This window comes from Mytilus galloprovincialis, chromosome 10 (assembly GCF_965363235.1).
Source record: "Mytilus galloprovincialis chromosome 10, xbMytGall1.hap1.1, whole genome shotgun sequence".
Taxonomy (NCBI): domain Eukaryota; kingdom Metazoa; phylum Mollusca; class Bivalvia; order Mytilida; family Mytilidae; genus Mytilus; species Mytilus galloprovincialis.
Genome location: NC_134847.1, coordinates 79888 through 100251, shown reverse-complemented (window position 1 = coordinate 100251; position 20364 = coordinate 79888). Strand labels below are relative to the sequence as shown.

Here is a 20364-nt window from a genome sequence, read left to right as displayed (position 1 = left end):
AAAAATCAGAGTTTTGGAGGGATGGGGGGTCAGGTTATGGTTTTTGATACTTTTCATAGTCGATCTTTTCAATATTTAAACATGATTCTATGCTTCGATCGGCTTGCCGTTCAAAAATCGACCCCGTTAGGGTCAGTACTTTTGGACAATGAAGCCCGTAGTGAAGACCGCAAGTCTTTATCTGTTGTAGTTTGGGAGTTGGGGTTAATTTCGGGGTTAGGCTTTACTCTCGCACAAACGTTTCTTCAGTGAGGTCGGAAAGTGCGGCCGTACACTTCAGTGATACCAATAAGTTTTCATCCTCTAGATTATCTTTCCATCTTTTCGGAACAGTTAACTTTATGAAAATATCTCTATTCAAATCCATTCTACATCTGTTTGAAGATTGAGGTCAAAGGCACTTTTCATACTCTGTACTTAGAAATATTTTTTGAAATTTCTGACGCATGCGCATTCACAAAAAAAGGGCAGACATGCGCAGAAAAGACAAAGGGCACCTCACTTACCCTCGCCAAAGTACTCTACCCTGTCCCAATCCTGACCCTAACCTTAACCGTAACACTAACCCTGACCCTAACCCAAACACTAACCCAAACCCCAAATGTGTTAAAACTGTTGTTTTGGAGGCCTTACTCCATCTGGGAAAGGGTAAGTCTAGGAGAGTAACCGATTAGATTTTCGTATTAAGTTTTTTCAAGAACTTCTCAAAAATCAGAGTTTTGGAAGGATGGGGGGTCGGGTTATGGTTTTTGATACTTTTTATAGTCGATCTTTTCAATATTTAAACATGATCCTATGCTTCGATCGGCTTGCCGTTCAAAAATCGACCACATTAGGTGCAGTACTTTTGGACAATTCAGCCCGTGGTGAAGACCGCAAGTCTTTATCTGTTGTAGTTTGGGAGTTGGGGTTAATTTCGGGGTTAGGCTTTACTCTCGCACAAACGTTTCTTCAGTGAGGTCGGAAAGTGCGGCCGTACACTTCAGTGATACCAATAAGTTTTCATCCTCTAGATTATCTTTCCATCTTTTCGGAACAGTTAACTTTATGAAAATATCTCTATTCAAATCCATTCTACATCTGTTTGAAGATTGAGGTCAAAGGCACTTTTCATACTCTGTACTTAGAAATATTTTTTGAAATTTCTGACGCATGCGCAGTCACAAAAAAGGGCAGACATGCACAGAAGTGACAAAGGGCACCTCACTAACCCTCGCCAAAGTACACTACCCTGTCCCAATCCTGACCCTAACCTTAACCGTAACCCTAATCCTGACCCTAACCCAAACACTAACCCTAACCCAAACCCCAAATGTGTTAAAACTGTTGTTTTGGAGGCCTTACTCCATCTGGGAAAGGGTAAGTCTAGGAGGGTAACCGATTAGATTTTCGTATTAAGTTTTTTCACGAACTTCTCAAAAATCAGAGTTTTGGAGGGATGGGGGGTCGGGTTATGGTTTTTGATACTTTTCATAGTCGATCTTTTCAATATTTAAACATGATCCTATGCTTCGATCGGCTTGCCGTTCAAAAATCGACCACATTAGGTGCAGTACTTTTGGACAATTCAGCCCGTGGTGAAGACCGTAAGTCTTTATCTGTTGTAGTTTGGGAGTTGGGGTTAATTTCGGGGTTAGGCTTTACTCTCGCACAAACGTTTCTTCAGTGAGGTCGGAAAGTGCGGCCGTACACTTCAGTGATACCAATAAGTTTTCATCCTCTAGTTTATCTTTCTATCTTTTCGGAACAGTTAACTCTATGAAAATATCTCTATTCAAATCCATTCTACATCTGTTTGAAGATTGAGGTCAAAGGCACTTTTCATACTCTGTACTTAGACATATTTTTTGAAATTTCTGACGCATGCGCAGTCACAAAAAAGGGCAGACATGCGCAGAAGTGACAAAGGGCACCTCACAAACGCTCGCCAAAGTACACTACCCTGTCCAAATCCTGACCCTAACCTTAACCGTAACCCTAACCCTGACCCTAACCCAAATACTAACCCTAACCCAAACCCCAAATGTGTTAAAACTGTTGTTTTGGAGGCCTTACTCCATCTGGGAAAGGGTAAGTCTAGGAGGGTAACCGATTAGATTTTCGTATTAAGTATTTTCACGAACTTCTCAAAAATCAGAGTTTTGGAGGGATGGGGGGTCAGGTTATGGTTTTTGATACTTTTCATAGTCGATCTTTTCAATATTTAAACATGATTCTATGCTTCGATCGGCTTGCCGTTCAAAAATCGACCCCGTTAGGGTCAGTACTTTTGGACAATGAAGCCCGTAGTGAAGACCGCAAGTCTTTATCTGTTGTAGTTTGGGAGTTGGGGTTAATTTCGGGGTTAGGCTTTACTCTCGCACAAACGTTTCTTCAGTGAGGTCGGAAAGTGCGGCCGTACACTTCAGTGATACCAATAAGTTTTCATCCTCTAGATTATCTTTCCATCTTTTCGGAACAGTTAACTTTATGAAAATATCTCTATTCAAATCCATTCTACATCTGTTTGAAGATTGAGGTCAAAGGCACTTTTCATACTCTGTACTTAGAAATATTTTTTGAAATTTCTGACGCATGCGCATTCACAAAAAAAGGGCAGACATGCGCAGAAGTGACAAAGGGCACCTCACTTACCCTCGCCAAAGTACTCTACCCTGTCCCAATCCTGACCCTAACCTTAACCGTAACACTAACCCTGACCCTAACCCAAACACTAACCCAAACCCCAAATGTGTTAAAACTGTTGTTTTGGAGGCCTTACTCCATCTGGGAAAGGGTAAGTCTAGGAGAGTAACCGATTAGATTTTCGTATTAAGTTTTTTCAAGAACTTCTTAAAAATCAGAGTTTTGGAAGGATGGGGGGTCGGGTTATGGTTTTTGATACTTTTTATAGTCGATCTTTTCAATATTTAAACATGATCCTATGCTTCGATCGGCTTGCCGTTCAAAAATCGACCACATTAGGTGCAGTACTTTTGGACAATTCAGCCCGTGGTGAAGACCGCAAGTCTTTATCTGTTGTAGTTAGGGAGTTGGGGTTAATGTCGGGGTTAGGCTTTACTCTCGCACAAACGTTTCTTCAGTGAGGTCGGAAAGTGCGGCCGTACACTTCAGTGATACCAATAAGTTTTCATCCTCTAGATTATCTTTCCATCTTTTCGGAACAGTTAACTTTATGAAAATATCACTATACAAATTCATTCTACATCTGTTTGAAGATTGAGGTCAAAGGCACTTTTCATACTCTGTACTTAGAAATATTTTTTGAAATTTCTGACGCATGCGCAGTCACAAAAAAGGGCAGACATGCGCAGAAGTGACAAAGGGCACCTCACTAACCCTCGCCAAAGGACACTACCCTGTCCCAATCCTGACCCTAACCTTAACCGTAACCCTAACCCTGACCCTAACCCAAACACTAACCCTAACCCAAACCCCAAATGTGTTAAAACTGTTGTTTAGGAGGCCTTACTCCATCTGGGAAAGGGTAAGTCTAGGAGGGTAACCGATTAGATTTTCGTATTAAGTTTTTTCACGAACTTCTCAAAAATCAGAGTTTTGGAGGGATGGGGGGTCGGGTTATGGTTTTTGATACTTTTCATAGTCGATCTTTTCAATATTTAAACATGATTCTATGCTTCGATCGGCTTGCCGTTCAAAAATCGACCCCCTTTGGGACAGGGTTTTGGACAATAAAGCCCGTAGTGAAGACCGCAAATCTTTATCTGTTGTAGTTTAGAAGTAGGGGTTAATTTCGGGGTTAGGCTTTACTCTCGCACAAACGTTTCTTCAGTGAGGTCGGAAAGTGCGGCCGTACACTTCAGTGATACCAATAAGTTTTCATCCTCTAGATTATCTTTCCATCTTTTCGGAACAGTTAACTTTATGAAAATATCTCTATTCAAATCCATTCTACATCTGTTTGAAGATTGAGGTCAAAGGCACTTTTCATACTCTGTACTTAAAATATTTTTTGAAATTTCTGACGCATGCGCAGTCACAAAAAAGGGCAGACATGCGCAGAAGTGACAAAGGGCACCTCACTAACCCTCGTCAAAGTACACTACCCTGTCCCAATCCTGACCCTAACCTTAACCGTAACCCTAATCCTGACCCTAACGCAAACACTAACCCTAATCCAAACCCCAAATGTGTAAATACTGTTGTTTAGGAGGCCTTACTCCATCTGGGAAAGGGTAAGTCTAGGAGGGTAACCGATTAGATTTTCGTATTAAGTTTTTTCACGAACTTCTCAAAAATTAGAGTTTTGGAGGGATGGGGGGGTCAGGTTATGGTTTTTGATACTTTTCATAGTCGATCTTTTCAATATAAACATGATCCTATGCTTCGATCGGCTTGCCGTTCAAAAATCGACCACCTTAGGGTCAGTACTTTTGGACAATAAAGCCCGTAGTGAAGACCGCAAGTCTTTATCTGTTGTAGTTTGGGAGTTGGGGTAAATTTCGGGGTTAGGGTTTACTCTCGCACAAACGTTTCTTCATTGAGGTCGGAAAGTGCGGTCGTACACTTCAGTGATACCAATAAGTTTTCATCCTCTAGATTATCTTTCCATCTTTTCGGAACAGTTAACTTTATGAAAATATCTCTATTCAAATCCATTCTACACCTGTTTGAAGATTGAGGTCAAAGGCACTTTTCATACTCTGTACTTAGAAATATTTTTTGACATTTCTGACGCATGCGCAGTCACAAAAAAGGGCAGACATGCGCAGAAGTGACAAAGGGCACCTCAATAACTCTCGCCAAAGTACACTACCCTAGCCCTAGCCCTAACCCTAAACCTAACCCTAACCTTAACCCTAACCCTAACATACAAAGTGTGTCATATCAAGTTATATGTCTTGGAGCAGGTGCTACAATATAAAATAGACTAAGAATAGAGTCAATCTATTTTATTTTTAATTAGATCAAACAAATTGTTATCTTATAATCATTCCATATTGATAAAAGTGTCTAATCTTAAAGCATGCTAATAAAGAAAAAAGAAAAAAGAGATCAATAGACTACATTTAATCATGAATAACTACATTAATGTAAGATGCTTTTTGGGAACTATATACATGAAATGTGAAATGGAATAAGTTGGAAAATATGTATACCCTTATTGTTACAAAGTTCAATGAATAATGCACACAAAAAATTGGAAAATGTAACACTGTCAAACAGACAGGCATCATGATTTTCTTAATTCATGATAGTAGAAAAACATATATTCATCAAAAATATTGACTTTCACAATGTTAAAATCTGTATGGCCAGCTGGATATCCTAGGACATAATGGTCGTTCTTCTACCGTTTATTCCTCACAAGTCAATGTCTGTAAACCATCTTACAGGGAAGGCTTCATTGGCTTCCTGAAAAAAATATATAAATTGATGATAAAAAAAAAAATGAATAAATTTGTGATATATTGAATAATTTAAGAAATAATCGTAAAATCTAGAAATGTTTTTGTCATAAACTAGTGTATGCCAATTTAAAACTGAAATGTAATAAACTCAAATGCTTAATAATGAAATAGAATATAAACTACCACAGATGTCGAACACTGAACATTTGGACCAAGTATAAAGAAGACTACATTCAAAATATATTACAATATTACTGACTTTCTCATGTTTTTCACCTTGTCCCTTAGTTGGGACAAGGTGAATTCCTCCTCCTTGAAGACTCCTCGTTGAACCCCTTTGGACATCATCGTTTTTAAGGCAGTTTCGTTTACTGTCCAATTCAACAAGGCAGCGAAGGACCCCACGAATTTAGTCTGTTCTTTATTGAAACAAACTGAAATAAGATGCAGATGAAAAGGTTTAATATTCACCGTAATAATTTTTTGACATTATTTTACAACCTGATTATTGCACAGTATGGAAAAAACATATCTAGTTAATTTGGAACCGCAGAATTACTGTAAGAAATTTCAAGCCCGTTAAACTACACCTTTGTCCCTAGGGTAATTCTTTTTATGTACACACTTCATTAGAAGGCATTTAATTGATTTCATTAATACAACTAATTTGTAACATCTTCTTGTATAGTTAATTAAGGAAAAACTCCTATTTGGATGTCAGACATAAGAGAAGAAATGCCAAATATCGTCACAAGGAAAAAATGTACATATTGCATCGTAAAATGTTATGTGTATTAATTTAAGGAGTCATACTTTTTTTCAGTAAATTTGGTAACACGTGTACTGATAGAACAAAACAATGTCAAGTTTTGTATAAAATCAATATTCAATTTGAATCTTAAATTGATCGTTTGAAGTTTATATACATCATTTCAAATGATCATGGCAGAGTAGTAGTGTCGATATTTGCTACATTATTCAAATAACCCTCTAATTAGAGCTTTAAATACAAGCTTGAAGAAAAACTTTACCAGATAGCGTTAGTTCAATTTTAACTAAAATATACAAGAATTGTGATGTATGATATAAAAAATAAAACCAAAAACTCTAAACACAAGGAAATAATTGACGTTTATACATATACTGTAAACCAACTTATTTTTGCGGATACTTAATTTCGCGTTTAGCTCTTTCTAGCCGAATTCGCAGCAATTTAATTTCGCGATTTTCAAATTTACTAAATGTAATTAGACAAGGACAGATCAAAGTTTTAAATTTTCGCGAAGATTAATATTCGCGGTTTTTTACATCTCTCGAAATAAATCGTTTGCGAAAATTAGTTGGTTTACAGTAACATCCCGAAAATTTACTAAGACTCTTCATTGGAAAGTCATGCATTCTAGTATTTAGGTAACACACGTACGCGTATAGCTGTTGAATATACTCAAATAATTCTTATTTTTTTCTGTTAGCACACACTAATTTCAAATAAAAATAATATTAAATACTTCCATGCGCAACATATAGTTGAAAATCGGATGTTTAAAACATCATTACAAATTATTCTGATAGAGTAGTTCTGTCAAGGTTTGCTACTTCTTTACATCATATCTTAAATTAACCTTTGAAGGCAATCGAAAAAAAAACGCCAGATGACGCTGTTGCTCACCTTGGCCTAAAATAAACAAGAACCAGCATGTAGGATGACATGAATGAAACGAAAGACTCCGAACACAAGGAAATTATATATATTGATACATAGTACATCCAAGAATATATGTGTATTCGTTGACATAGTCTCTACTTAAACAAAATAAGTTTTTCAGTAATTAAGTAACACCCTTAAAACGGTGGAATATTCTCCCATAAATCTAAAATTTACTGATTGCACACAGCAAGGCAAATTGGCTTTATATTCAATACTGCCATATTCCTGTACATATACAATTCTGCACTTTGCAGTTGCATATGTATTGATAACGTGATATAGATAAACTAACTACTATTATCCTTCAGTTTTTTCGAGGCTACAGTTAGAACATTTGACACTATAATATAAAGAAATAAAATGCTTTGTCAGAAAAAAAGTAGCAATCAAAACTATGTAAAGTTGAACCAATTAGATATAATAAGTTGAAGGTGGCTCATATGAAAATTGCATGTTGTATTTCAGAAAGCATGAACTTTTATTCAAATGATATGTCGCCTCATTTTTACATTCTGAAGTCAAAGAATTAGAAAGCACTTTGAAAACGCATGAGCGCAGGCATCAGTTCATCGTTGTATTCATGTGCCATTATCCACTTTGTTTACAACTAACAAAAAATTATGAACATAAATGTTATCTAATTGAAATGTTTGTTAATGGCAGACCATCAGTGGGTAAGAATAGAAGTCAGAAAAAGTGTTAGCTTCATTAAATTTATCTTCTTATGTTCAACGAGATCCTAGCTAATGATTTCTGGATTTTGATAGAGTAGATCCGTCGATGTTTGCTGTTTTGTTAACATCGGACATTAATTTGAGCTTTTAATACAATCTAAAACAAAACTTACCAGATCGCTGTTGTATAACTTGACCTAACATATACAACAATGCGGAAGTCAGATATAATGGATAAAACGGAAGATTAAAACGGCCTCAAGGAAACTTGTTCAATAATTTAATAACACGCATGTAACATGTAATCGTAGAATATTATACTGTTAATCTTGTTTCGATTGTAGCACACAACAATGTCAACATACGTAAGAAATCAATATTCCATATTAAAATTGATCGTTTGATCTTTATATCATCATTACAAATAATTTTGATAGAATTGTACTGTCAATCTCTGCTACTTTTTTTTAAATTGAAGTGTAATTTCAGCTTTAAATACAATCAGAGAAATCTTACCAGATGGCTTTAATTCAACTTGACTTGAAATATACAAGAATTTTGATGTCAGATACAATGGATCAAACAAACAATTCCAAACACAAGGAAATTATTCACCTTTATACATCCTACATACTGAGAGTTTATATATGTCAGTTTACGTAGCCTCCTCATTAAAAAAGTCAAACTTTCAGTATTTGGTGTCACGCATAAGCGTAAATCTGTTGAATAGTCTCCCATCAATCTTATTTCTACTGTTAACAAACAACAATGTGAAATTACTTTAAAATTGAATACTTCATTTTAAAACTTAAATTGATCGTCTGATGGTTATAAACATCATTACAAATTATTCTGATAGAATAGTACTGTCAAGGTTCGCTACTTCTTTGAAATCACACTTTAATTGGAGCTTTTAAGACCATTGAAAAAATAACTCACCGGATGGCTGTCGTTCACCTTGGCCTAAAATATACAAGAACTTGCATGTCAGATAAAATGAATGAAAGAAGACATTTCGAAAACAAGGAAACTATATAAATTGATACATTGTACATTTAGAAAGTATATGTGTATCAGTTAACGTAGTCTCTACTTAAACAAAAAAACAAAATTCTCAGTATTTAAGTAACACCGAAAGAACGGTTGAATATAATCCCATAAATTCTAATTTTACTGTTAGCATTAAGCCATGCAAATTGGCATTCATAATTACTGAAAACCTTTACTAAATTTTTTCATAGATATAAAGATTTGGTTTTGAAGTTTGGATGTACCTGTAGAAAACTTATTTCAAACGGGATAGCACATCCTCATTTTTACCGAAAAGTTGTTAACCGTATTCGGAAATTTAGAAATGATCCATGTAAACTTGTCGCTCCTTTAAAAAAATTAATCTAAACGGTTACCTATTCAACACTGTAATAAGATCATTAAATATTGTTTTTATTGGAATAAATATTGATTTTGTTATCAGTAGATTAAAAGCTTACAAAATTTTACTAGTATGTTATATATATACATATTCATGGATCTACAATCTGTCGATACCTGTAACTTGGCATTGCACAAGGTCATGTTTTTCTCTGGCTGTTTATGATGTCTTTACACTAAATCCATTGGATGTTGGATGTGTACGGATTGATAGTTTAGTCTTAAGATGCATGATTTTTTTATTAGTTGTAAGTGGCTTTGAACTAGCTGTCAGATAACTGCGAGTACTCTCAGATCTGTTCATTGTGTCTTTTTGTGTCGGGATGTATAAGTACCCGGCCACGTCCACTTATATTTTTGTCCATCTGATGAGTTAAGCCTTTTTCAACTGATTTTTATAGTTCGTTCTTATGTTGTACTGTGATACCACTGTCCCAGGTTAGGGAGAGGGTTGGGATCCTGTTAACTTGTTTAACCCCGCCACATTATTTATGTATGTGCCTGTCCCAAGTCAGGAGCCTGTATATTCAGTGGTTGTCGTTTGTTTATGTGTTATATATTTGTTTTTCGTTCAGTTTTTTTACATAAATAAGGCCGTTAGTTTTCTCGTTTGAATTGTTTTACATTGTCTTATCGCGGCCTTTTATAGCTGACTATGCGGTATGGGCTTTGCTCATTGTTGAAGACCGTACGATGACCTATAGTTGTTAATGTCTGTGTCATTTTGGTCTTTTGTGGTTAGTTGTCTCATTGACAACCATACCGCATCTTCTTTTTTATATTCACATTCAATACTGCCATTCTCATTCACATTTACCAGCGAGGGAATATATTTTGCAGTTGCATATGTGTTTATATTAACATATGAATAAACTTACTGCTTTTTCTTTTCAGTACTTTGGAGGCTGCAGTTAGAACATCTGACACTGTAATATAACAAATAGAATTCTATGTCAGAGAAAAAGAAGAAATCAAAATTATATAAAGTTGTAACAGATTCCATACAATACGTTAGAATAAAATTAACGGTACCAATTTTTTTGCACCAGATGCGCATTTCGACAATACATGTCTCTTCAGTGATGCTCGTGGCCAAAATATTTGAAATCCAAAGCTTATATAAAAGAAGAAGAGCTATAATCCAAAAGGTCCAAAAAGTCGGCCAAATCCCTGAAAGGAATCAGAGCTTTGCATGAGGGAGATACATTCCTTAATTTTGTAATAATTTCTATAATTTTGTAACAGCAAATTCTAATAACACAACAAATCCGTATTTTCATGCCAGTACCGAAGTACTGGTTACTGGGCTAGTGATACCCTCGGAGACTAATAGTCCACCAGCAGAGGATCGACTTAGTGGTAGTTATACAATTAACGGTACCAATTTTCTTGCACCAGATACGCATTTCGACAATACATGTCTCTTCAGTGATGCTCCTGACCAAAATATTTGAAATCCAAAGCTTATATAGAAGATGAAGAGCTGTTATCCAAAAGGTTCAAAAAGTATAGCCAAATCCGTGAAAGGAATCAGAGCTTTGCATGAGGGAGATACATTCCTTAATTTATTATAATTTCTATCATTTTGTAACAGCAAATTCTAATCACACAAAAAAATCCGTATTTTCATGCCATTACCGAAGCACTGGCTACTGGGCTTGTGATACCCTCGGGGACTAATAGTCCACCAGCAGAGGCAGCGACCCAGTGCTCATATGAAAATCGACTGTTGAATTTAAGACAGCATACTTTTTTTTATGTTGATAGAATGGAACTATAATTGTTTGCTGTTTTGTTAACACACTTTGATTTGACCTTTTAATACCATCTAAAAAATAACATTCTTAATGCATGTAGTTCAACTTTACCTGAAATATACAACAATGCAGATGTCAGATGCAATGGATTACACAAAAAAATCCGAACACAAGGAAAGTTTTTCAGTAGTTTAGTAACACGCGTATAACGGTGGAATATTCTCCTGTAAATCATATTTTTACAGTTAGTAACAGCCAGTATGTTCCGTCAGTTACTTTGTTCTGGCGGAACTTTTAAACTTGTTATTTCATTCCGATGGAACTTTCCAACTAGTTGTTTTATTCCGAGTGCAGTCAAAAAGTTCCAGAAAAAGTAGCTAGTTGAAAAGTCCCTGAACAATGTAGCTAATTGAAAAGATCTGGTGGAACAGAACAACTGGTTCATCGTTCCAAATATACCAATATTTCGTCCTTTTTGTAGAAAAGGGGGAAGAATGAGTATCAGCAGATATAAGAGCAAATCATTAATTAACAGGAATACCCAACGCATGAAAATGTATTTAAATTTTGATGTACTGAGGGGGAAGAACAAACTTCCCCAGCAAAATTTAAGTAGTATTTCAAAGCTCACATAAAACGGAATAAGTTGCATTATCATGCAAATTTAGTATTCATAGTATCCTCAAGAGAGGGAAGAATATCCCCTCCTCATGTGGGTCTTTGCATCAACTCTCCAAATGGAACTTTGTGACTGGTTGATAAGTTCCGTTGGAACTTTTGGGCCAGTTTGTTAGTTCCAGTTTTGACGTATTTGCCAAAGTGGAACTTTGTCACTAGTTGATAATTTTCTTTTGACTTTTGTCATCAGTATCTTGGTTTCCCTTTGAAAGGTTCAAATATGATATGTTGCGCTTTTACTTGGCATCAATTATCCAAATGGAAATTTCTGCCTGGTTGATAAGTTCCGTTGGAACTTTTGGGTTAGTTTGTTAGTTCCGGTTTTGACTAGTTTGGAAAAAAGGAACTTTCTAACTTGTTGATATGTTCCGTTGGAACTTTGCAACTTGTCACTCTGTTCCGGTGGAACTTTTAAACCAGAGGAAGAACTTTTCGGCCGGAACTTTCCAACGTCGGAACGAAAGAGCATTTACACTTGTATTTAGCACACAGCAATTTCAAAATGCATTAAAATCAATATTCCATGTTTGAATTGATCTATTGATCTGTATATACATCATTAACAATAATGTTGATGGAATTGTACTGTCAATGATTGGTACTTTTTTGTAATTACTATGTAATTATGTAAATACAGCTTTAAATACTATCAGGGAAAACTTACCAGATGGCTGTATTTCATCTTTATCTGTAATGTACAATAATTTGGATGTCAGATATAGTAAATCAAACCTGAAATTCCGAACACAAGGAAATTATTTAAATTGATACATATTACATCCCGAAAGTTTATGTGTACCACTTTATGTAGCCTCGTCATTCAAAAAGTCATATTTTATCAGTATTTTGGTAACACGCCTTTGCGTATAATATTCTGCAATCAATCTTATATTTACTCCGCGTTGAATATTCTGCAATCAATCTTATACCTACTCTTAGCACACACCAATGTCAAATTACATTAAAATTAAAAACATACTTCCATATGAATCTTAAATTGATCGACTGATGTGTATAAACATCATAACAAATGATTCTGATAGATTAGTTATGTCAAGTTTTGCTACTTCTTTAAAATTACACTTTAATTTGAGCATTCGTGTCCGTTGGAAAAAAACCAACTCACCAGTTGTTTGCTGTCGTTCACCTTGGCCTAAAATATACAAGAACTTCCATGTCAGATAAAATAAATGAAACAAAGGATTCCGAAAACTAGGAAATTATATAGATTGATACATGGTTCATTAAGAAAGTATATGTGTATCAGTTAACATAGTCTCAACTTAAACATTATTATTTTTCTCAGTTATTTAGTAACATGTATATATTGGTTGAATATTTTCCCATAAATTCCAATTTGAATTAAGCATACAGCCATGCAAATCGGCATTCACACTCAATACTGCCTTGTTCATTCATATTTACTAGCAATGGAATATATGTACATTACAGTTGCATATGTGTTAATAACGCGATATGGATAAACTTACTACTTTTTCTTTTCGGTACTTTGGAGGCTGTAGTTGGGAGATCTGACACTATAATTTAAATAAAATAGAATGCTTTATCATAGAAAAAGTAGCAATCAAAATTTTACAAAGTTATAACCAATTTGATACGATATGTTATAGGCGGTTCATATGAAATTGCATTGTGTATTTTAGACAGCATTTAATGTAATCATATTATATGTTCGCCGCATTTTTACATTCCGAAGTCAAAAATTTAGAAAGAATGTAAAAAGTATAAAAGTTCAGGCATCAGTTTTTCGATGCATTCATGTGCAATTATCCACTCTGTTAACAATCAATCACGAGGTCTAGACATAAATGGGCATGCATGGAAGTCAGACAACAGGTAAACTTTATTCAAATTATCTTCTAATACATCTTTACAATTTTTTGCTGTTTTGCGATTTTTGCTGTTTTGTTAACATCAAACTTTAATTTAATCCTTTAAAACAATCTAAATAAAAGACTTACCAGATGTCTGGTGTTTAACGTGACTTGAAATATAGAACATTGCAGATGTCCGATGTAATGTATAAAACGAAAAAAAAACAAACGAAGACACGCATTTTTTTTAGTTATTTTCAGGAAGATATATTTGTATCAGGTAACGTATTCTGTTCTGAAAAAAATGACCTTTGAAATATTTTCCATAATTGTTATTTTTAACGTTACCACACAAGAATTTTGCATTACGATTCAAAACTTCCTTATTCATTCCTCTTTTCCACCGAGAGATTTTCTGCACTATGCAGTTCCGTATCTGTTACGATATATGGATACACTTACTACCTTTTCTTTTCTGTAGTCCGGAGCCGGAAGCTATTGACTCAAACTCTGAAATATGAATATAAGAAAGTTTAATACAGAAAAAGTAGCAATCGAACAATGTGTAACGTTGTTTCCAATTAGATACCATATGTTACAGGTGGCTCATATTAAAATTGTATAATGTATTTAGGCCGCATTAAGTGTTATTTAAATAATGTGGTTGCTTCAGTTTTTACACTCTTAAGTCATAGATTGAAAACGTGCATGAGCTTTGAATACAATCTGAATAAAACTTACCTGGAATAGAACTTGCTGGTGCAAATTGGCCTAAAATGTAAAAAAATGTGGATGTTACATGTAACGAAGGAGTACAACATACAGGACACAAGTAAAGTATACTTTTATTCAGATAAAATTAAGAAAGTTCAAGTGTAACAGTGTATGTTAGGCAGAAAAATAAAAGAATAACATACATTATTTAGAAGTGTATAAAAAAGAAGTTTATCTAACATAAGTGATAGGTTACATTTGGTGGATTTGTTTCTACTATTTAGGATTTTTGATAGCTTAAGTAAGCAGGGTTTCCCACATGCATTTCCCGATGTGTTGGTTCGATACTAATGTAGTTAATCAAAGAGAAGATTGCTCTGAGGGATACGATTGCCGTTGTTTCATTGACACATGTATACATTTAGCTGGATAATATTATTTTCAAAACTAATTCAACTGCACATGTAAAATAGTTACAAAATAGCCAATCCCGGATAAAAGTGTCAGGACAATGTAATTAGGCCTATTGTGTTTTATTTTTGTACTATCAATTCTCGGGGTTGAAGTTTACTTTCCACAGCAGTCACTGAGACTCAGAGTGAGAGAACGTATTCAACTTCGTATCTTATCACCTATTTTCCTACGTTATTTCTAGGAGGAACCCCATTCCTAACTTTTTAAATATTCAATTTCCGATGATGACTACAAATATTTTAATTTAAATGATGCATTTGATTTAAGATATGCAACAACAATAACCCTCAATAACAGACATACATAGAAAAGATCCCATGAGTTATAAATTAATTAATTGAGTGGGGAATCCAGTGGAACCATTCAATCTTAAACCCCTTGATGTCAAGAAATCTATACGAATGCGCATAATTTCAAAAACAAACCCTTGAGCAAGAAAGTATATAAAAATATTTATTAAACGACCTAGATGGTTCTCTATTTCTTTATGGAAGTTCAATCGCAAATATCAGTTTCATAACGGTAACATATAAGAAAAACTCCACTTCAGTTCTTTTATGACAGAAATAGATTTATCGGAATTCAGAGAACTCTCGCATTTTATCAAAATTGGGAATTTCCTCTGACGTGTTTCTAAATTTATAAAAACACTAAATATAAATACTGCTTAATTCTGATTTTCCGTGTTGTTAAAAACACGCATATAAGCCAAGGGAATTATCAAACATGAAGATTATGAAAAGAATATTAAAGGAAAATTGTTTAAGTTGAATCCCTTTGTTTGTTTTTAACTTTTAAAGCAAGACAATCATAAGAATCTGAGATTTTCTTTAATATTTAGAATAAAACGATTGACATGAGGGCATTGCTCTGAGCCACCGGTATAAGTCTACAGATTGCTTGAAAGCAATCGTATCCCAAAAACAAAGCTTCGATCTGCTGATCAAAAAAGGAAAGTAATAGTTTGCATTTATTTACATGTTTTAATCTACTTACTTAGCATGTAATGCATCAGCCGACTCTCATTTTCTGCAACATCTGAAAGTATTTCAGTTAATAAAATGGGAGAATGTGTCAAAGACAAAAAAGCACAAAACTGTCCAAAGCCACCAATGAACCCTCAACACAAAGAAAATCAAATACAAAGAGTCGGCTAGTAAACATGCAAATTGCAATCAAGACATAGACGACCACTTTTGTTAGTTTTGAGATGATATAGATATCGAGAAACATAGGAAATCAAACTAACCCTAACCACTAATATATGAAAATTATAATGCTAATCAGAAATAAAGTAGCAATTAAAACTATGTAAAGCTGTTACCAATTGTATATCTTATGTTATAGGTGGCTCATCTTAAAATGTCATATTGTATTTAAAACAGCATTAAATGTTATTCAATAAAAGTGGTCGCCTCATTTTTACAATCTGAAGTATAAAAATGAAAAAACCTTGAATAGTGCATGGAAATTTGAAATTTGAATTTTATGACTGTTGATTCATTCATATTGTTTTTCATGTTTTCTTGACCATATGTGGACTACTGATGTTCAAATGTAACTGTTAATTATCAATGAGATGTGAGGCAATAAATAATGAAATTTGACAACCAATTTAATTTCCCATCTTAATTGATATACATCTATACCGAATCAGTTTACTTATTTCTTTTGGAAGTATCAAAGGTAATAATTTTGCTTTTACTTAAAAGACTAATATTATAATTATCCATTTTGGCTATGTCCAAAACCACCCTTATCATACATACTCCTATAGTCGCAAGTATTATTCTTTATTTTATTCTTCATCTAAGTATTGGAATATTGTAAATGAAGATACATTTACTACCTCACATTTTGGTTAACATTTCTTACCTTGCAGTTCCGGCTCTTCATTTTCTGAAGAAAAAGAAAATTATATTACTTAGTATTGCTCAACCATTATGTTCAAAAACTCCGACAAATTTGTACAATGAAACCATATCACTCTTTGTACACTTTTATCTGATGTAAATAAATTGGTACATGAAACAATGTATCAACAGTTCACGACAGATTCCCCTTATTCTTTGCCTTTAGGCATTGATACAAAAAAAGAATCAGATGTCTATAACAAATGAATTAAATTCTTTCTCTGATTTCGCCATTATTTAACACATTGGCGTGCTTGTCATTTTACTTTTCAACTTGGTAAAAGTTAAAAATCAAAACATCACCGATGCCAATGATGATAAAATGGAAGCAATAACTACTTGACTTCTTAAGTCCTTACCATCCATATTCTCTGATGTCTTCACTTCTCCATCTTCCAATGAATAATTTTGCATTTACTATATTAATTGTTTACGACATGAAACGTTTACAGTTAAATATGACATAGCTAATTACAGTAGTTATATAAGGCCTACAGTACGGAATAACTCATGGAAAAAATGCCATTTGAAGGTACCAGAAAAGTCATTCTCCTCGAATATCAACTCTTAGAAGATGAAAGTTTCGTTGGGCTCACTGTAATTTTTTTTTGCATTTTATGCAGTAAGTATACTCTTTGTTACCGACATTAATTGTTACAAATGGTTACGGTTCAATACGAAAGAATAAATAATAGCAGTAATATGAAAGACAAAGTACGGTATTAAAAATGAAAAATTTGCCATTTCAAAGTACAAGAAAAGGTTACCGCTTAGAATGTCAAATACTTGAAAATGAATGATTTGATATGCATGATCATTATTTAAATTGTTAAATTTTATTCATTTTTTACAATGTTATTAGTCACGTCAGATTTTAAAATCTTTTGTATGAACATAAGTGTGCTTAACTCTGTTGCAGGTAAAAACCTTGTAAAACTACAAATTAAATGCAACGGAAGAATACAGCTGTTCAAGAGTCATATTTCCATTAAGTTAAAATAAATCCGAGTAACAAACTAACACAGAGAGAAACACATCAGATACATTAGGAAGACAAAAAGTTATATCAAATTAGCATGTTTGAATACTTAAAGCGTTTCATAACGTTACAGACTGCAGGACGTACAGAAAAATGTCAATTAACTTTTGGATATATTGAAGGCAATTATTTTGCCTTTTCTTTAACACCAGAGTCCTACTTATATTCCTTTTTTTTAAATTAAGTCCACATAACAGTTATGCGACATACTCCTTTATTTGCAGATATTATTTCTCTGTAAAATTAGTTGTTGTATGAAAGAAGATACATTAGCTATTTTACATTTTGTTTGAAATTTCCTACCTGAAATCTCCTCCTCTTTATGTTCTGAAAAAGAAAAAAAGGAGTGTATAAATATGCTACAGTATGTTCCAAAACTTCTGGTAATTTGTACACAGAAACTATGAACTTGTAGGACAATGAATCTGAATCTAATAAATTGGTATCTATTAACAGTTCTTGACATATTCCCTTTCTTTTATGTATTTATGCATTGATAATTCATCTATAATAGAGGAGTTGAATTATTCCTCTGGTAAGATCGATATTGTACTTGTTAAAAATATTTTTCTTTATCATCATTAATTTACGTATTTTTTTCAATTGCGAGAATTATATATAAGTCTTGATTTGAAAACATATACGACTACAGATTATTAAAAACTAGTTGTTACCTCTTTCTTCTGCTTCCTTCTGTTTGGTTAGTTTTCCTAGAATAAGCAAGTTTAAATATGCATTACATCCCGTCTAGTCTTTTAAAACTTTAATTATCTATTTGTAAGGATTTGACAAATCATGCAATCAGCTTAATTTTGCTTGTTTTGGTTTCGTTTGAAATATACTAAAAGTTTACTCATTGTAAATAATGGTATAAACTAGATCGGTTTTAGTTCAGTGTCCCGAAGTATTGTAAAATAGTATTTTTCACTTTACTCATTTAACATTTGTTTTACTCAGTGGCGATCAATTCATAAACATTTAAAATTGAAAGTATTATGATATTTCTCATTTAGATTTCTTTATATTGTTGTCATTAAATCTTCAAGCTCTTGGTAGATACATTACATATTTGTTGTTTTGGATAAAAGGCAAGAAAAATAATTTTTAAAACTTCATCAAGGTCATACAATATTACTCTGGTTCTAGAATTATTAAATGTTAATTAACTTACTTTCAACAAACATTTTCAGGTCTGTAACTGTTGCTGAAAGAAATATGGAAGGTCTTACTTGTACTCTTAGGTTTTTACCCATTCCATGTAACAAGATGAATCAAAAAGGCAATTATATACGAGACCATGCAACATTCAATATTTTACACAACTTATTTAGATAAATGACATAAGTAACTTATTTTTTTTGAAAAATTCGCCAAAATCAATAACACCATACAACTGTATTTCTTAATATTAATACCGAAATATCAGCTCTTTTCGTTTCGGTCTGTATGATGCCACAAGAAGTTTTGACAACAAATCTGAATAAGACTATAGAAATGATTTCTTCGATCAGAAATGTTAAAAGGTGGATGGATGAACAGATCAATCATAAGTCGCGTTTAAGCTGTTATATGAAGTTCTAGAAATATTAGGATTTGAAAAAAGTTGAATTATTAAACTTTTAATTTTAAAGACTAATCTTACTACGTAAGTGGTACTATCTACGTTGTAGGGCCTTTATTTTTTCATTTGGCATATGTTGGCTATAAAAAGGACCTTGTATATTCAGTGCACAAACATGGCAATGTTGACAGACACATAAAATATTTGAAATTTTGTGCACTCTCCTTCTTATGGTGTAGTTTTTATATTGTGAAGGGAGTCACGAAGTAATAGTAATAAAACTTGTGATAGTATGTAAATGCCAATTTGTGTACATTACTTAACCTGCATTCAATTACTAGTATTAAAATATATTGACACTAAAATTAATCATCGAAATCGTCCCTATAGAAACCAATTTCAGATCGTTTTGTCCAGATAAACGGGATTTTCTCCAGATCAAGCATATGTTACAACAATGAAAACAATCCTACCTATATGTTGTTCTCTTATTTCATTCTTCAGATCTTGGCTCTGAAAAAAACCAAATAGAATTAGTTACAAATAAAACAACAATTCATATTGGAATACTAATTCCACACTTAATTATTATATTGACGTGAATAGCCAAATAATGTTCACTTTAATTAATAACAGTGTTACTCAATTCATATAGATAATGTCTATGTAATTAGTAATAACAGGTCTAGTTCTTTATAAATATACCTACCGACTCTTCAAATTGTGCTTTAATCCAAGATTCCATGTTCTGAAAAAAGGAAGTGTAGTTTGATTGAATATTTAGGATACGATTAGGTTTACAAAAATAAATATTGTATCAGACACTCAACTTATATTTGCTTAAGTGAAACGGTATGTATTGAAATAAACATGCCCTTCATTCGAACACCATATTCAAATTCATGATCACCATGCAATGTAAACTTCCTTGTTTTAAGTCGTAATTCTTTACTTAAAATTTGCAGTTTCCTTAATCTGTTGACAGTTCTCAGTTCGTAGTTTTCATCACAATGTTAGGGTTTTTGAAGTTGTCGTCAGCAAGATTAAAACCACAATAAAGCATTTGTTTGCTTTGCCTGTTAAATGTCATTGATTCATATGTCTAGGAATATGTTTGTCAGAATCAAAGACAAAAAGTTTAGTTGTCAAACTTCTGTCAGCGTCCTTCTCGTCACCATAATCTACACCTCCGGACGCACGATTTACGG

The 20364-nt window shown here is 33.5% G+C and overlaps 1 protein-coding gene across 1 annotated transcript; it reads right to left on the bottom strand.

Moving 5' to 3' along the window:
* Positions 1–5169: 5169 nt before the first annotated feature.
* Positions 5170–20049, bottom strand: LOC143048925 (uncharacterized). The gene is made up of 16 exons (XM_076222785.1): positions 19866–20049; positions 19630–19669; positions 18767–18799; positions 18270–18305; positions 17899–17922; positions 16519–16542; positions 15640–15681; positions 14197–14226; positions 13921–13965; positions 13111–13158; positions 12747–12773; positions 12285–12308; positions 10064–10111; positions 8694–8717; positions 5632–5806; positions 5170–5376 (listed from the first exon to the last, which is right to left on the bottom strand). The coding sequence occupies exons 1-16, from the start codon at positions 19899–19901 to the stop codon at positions 5352–5354; spliced, it is 681 nt and encodes a 226-aa protein (XP_076078900.1). The 5' UTR covers positions 19902–20049; the 3' UTR covers positions 5170–5351.
* Positions 20050–20364: the final 315 nt, after the last annotated feature.

Bases quoted from the DNA above. Each gene is read 5' to 3' on its own strand.
- LOC143048925 (XM_076222785.1), bottom strand. From the start codon at position 19,901: ATGGAATCTTGGATTAAAGCACAATTTGAAGAGTCG. The intron at 18,306-18,766 runs GTAAGTTAATTA...TGCTTATTCTAG, and splicing joins CCTGAAAATGTTTGTTGAAA to GAAAACTAACCAAACAGAAG. The intron at 15,682-16,518 runs GTAAGAAATGTT...AAATACTTTCAG, and splicing joins TGAAGAGCCGGAACTGCAAG to ATGTTGCAGAAAATGAGAGT.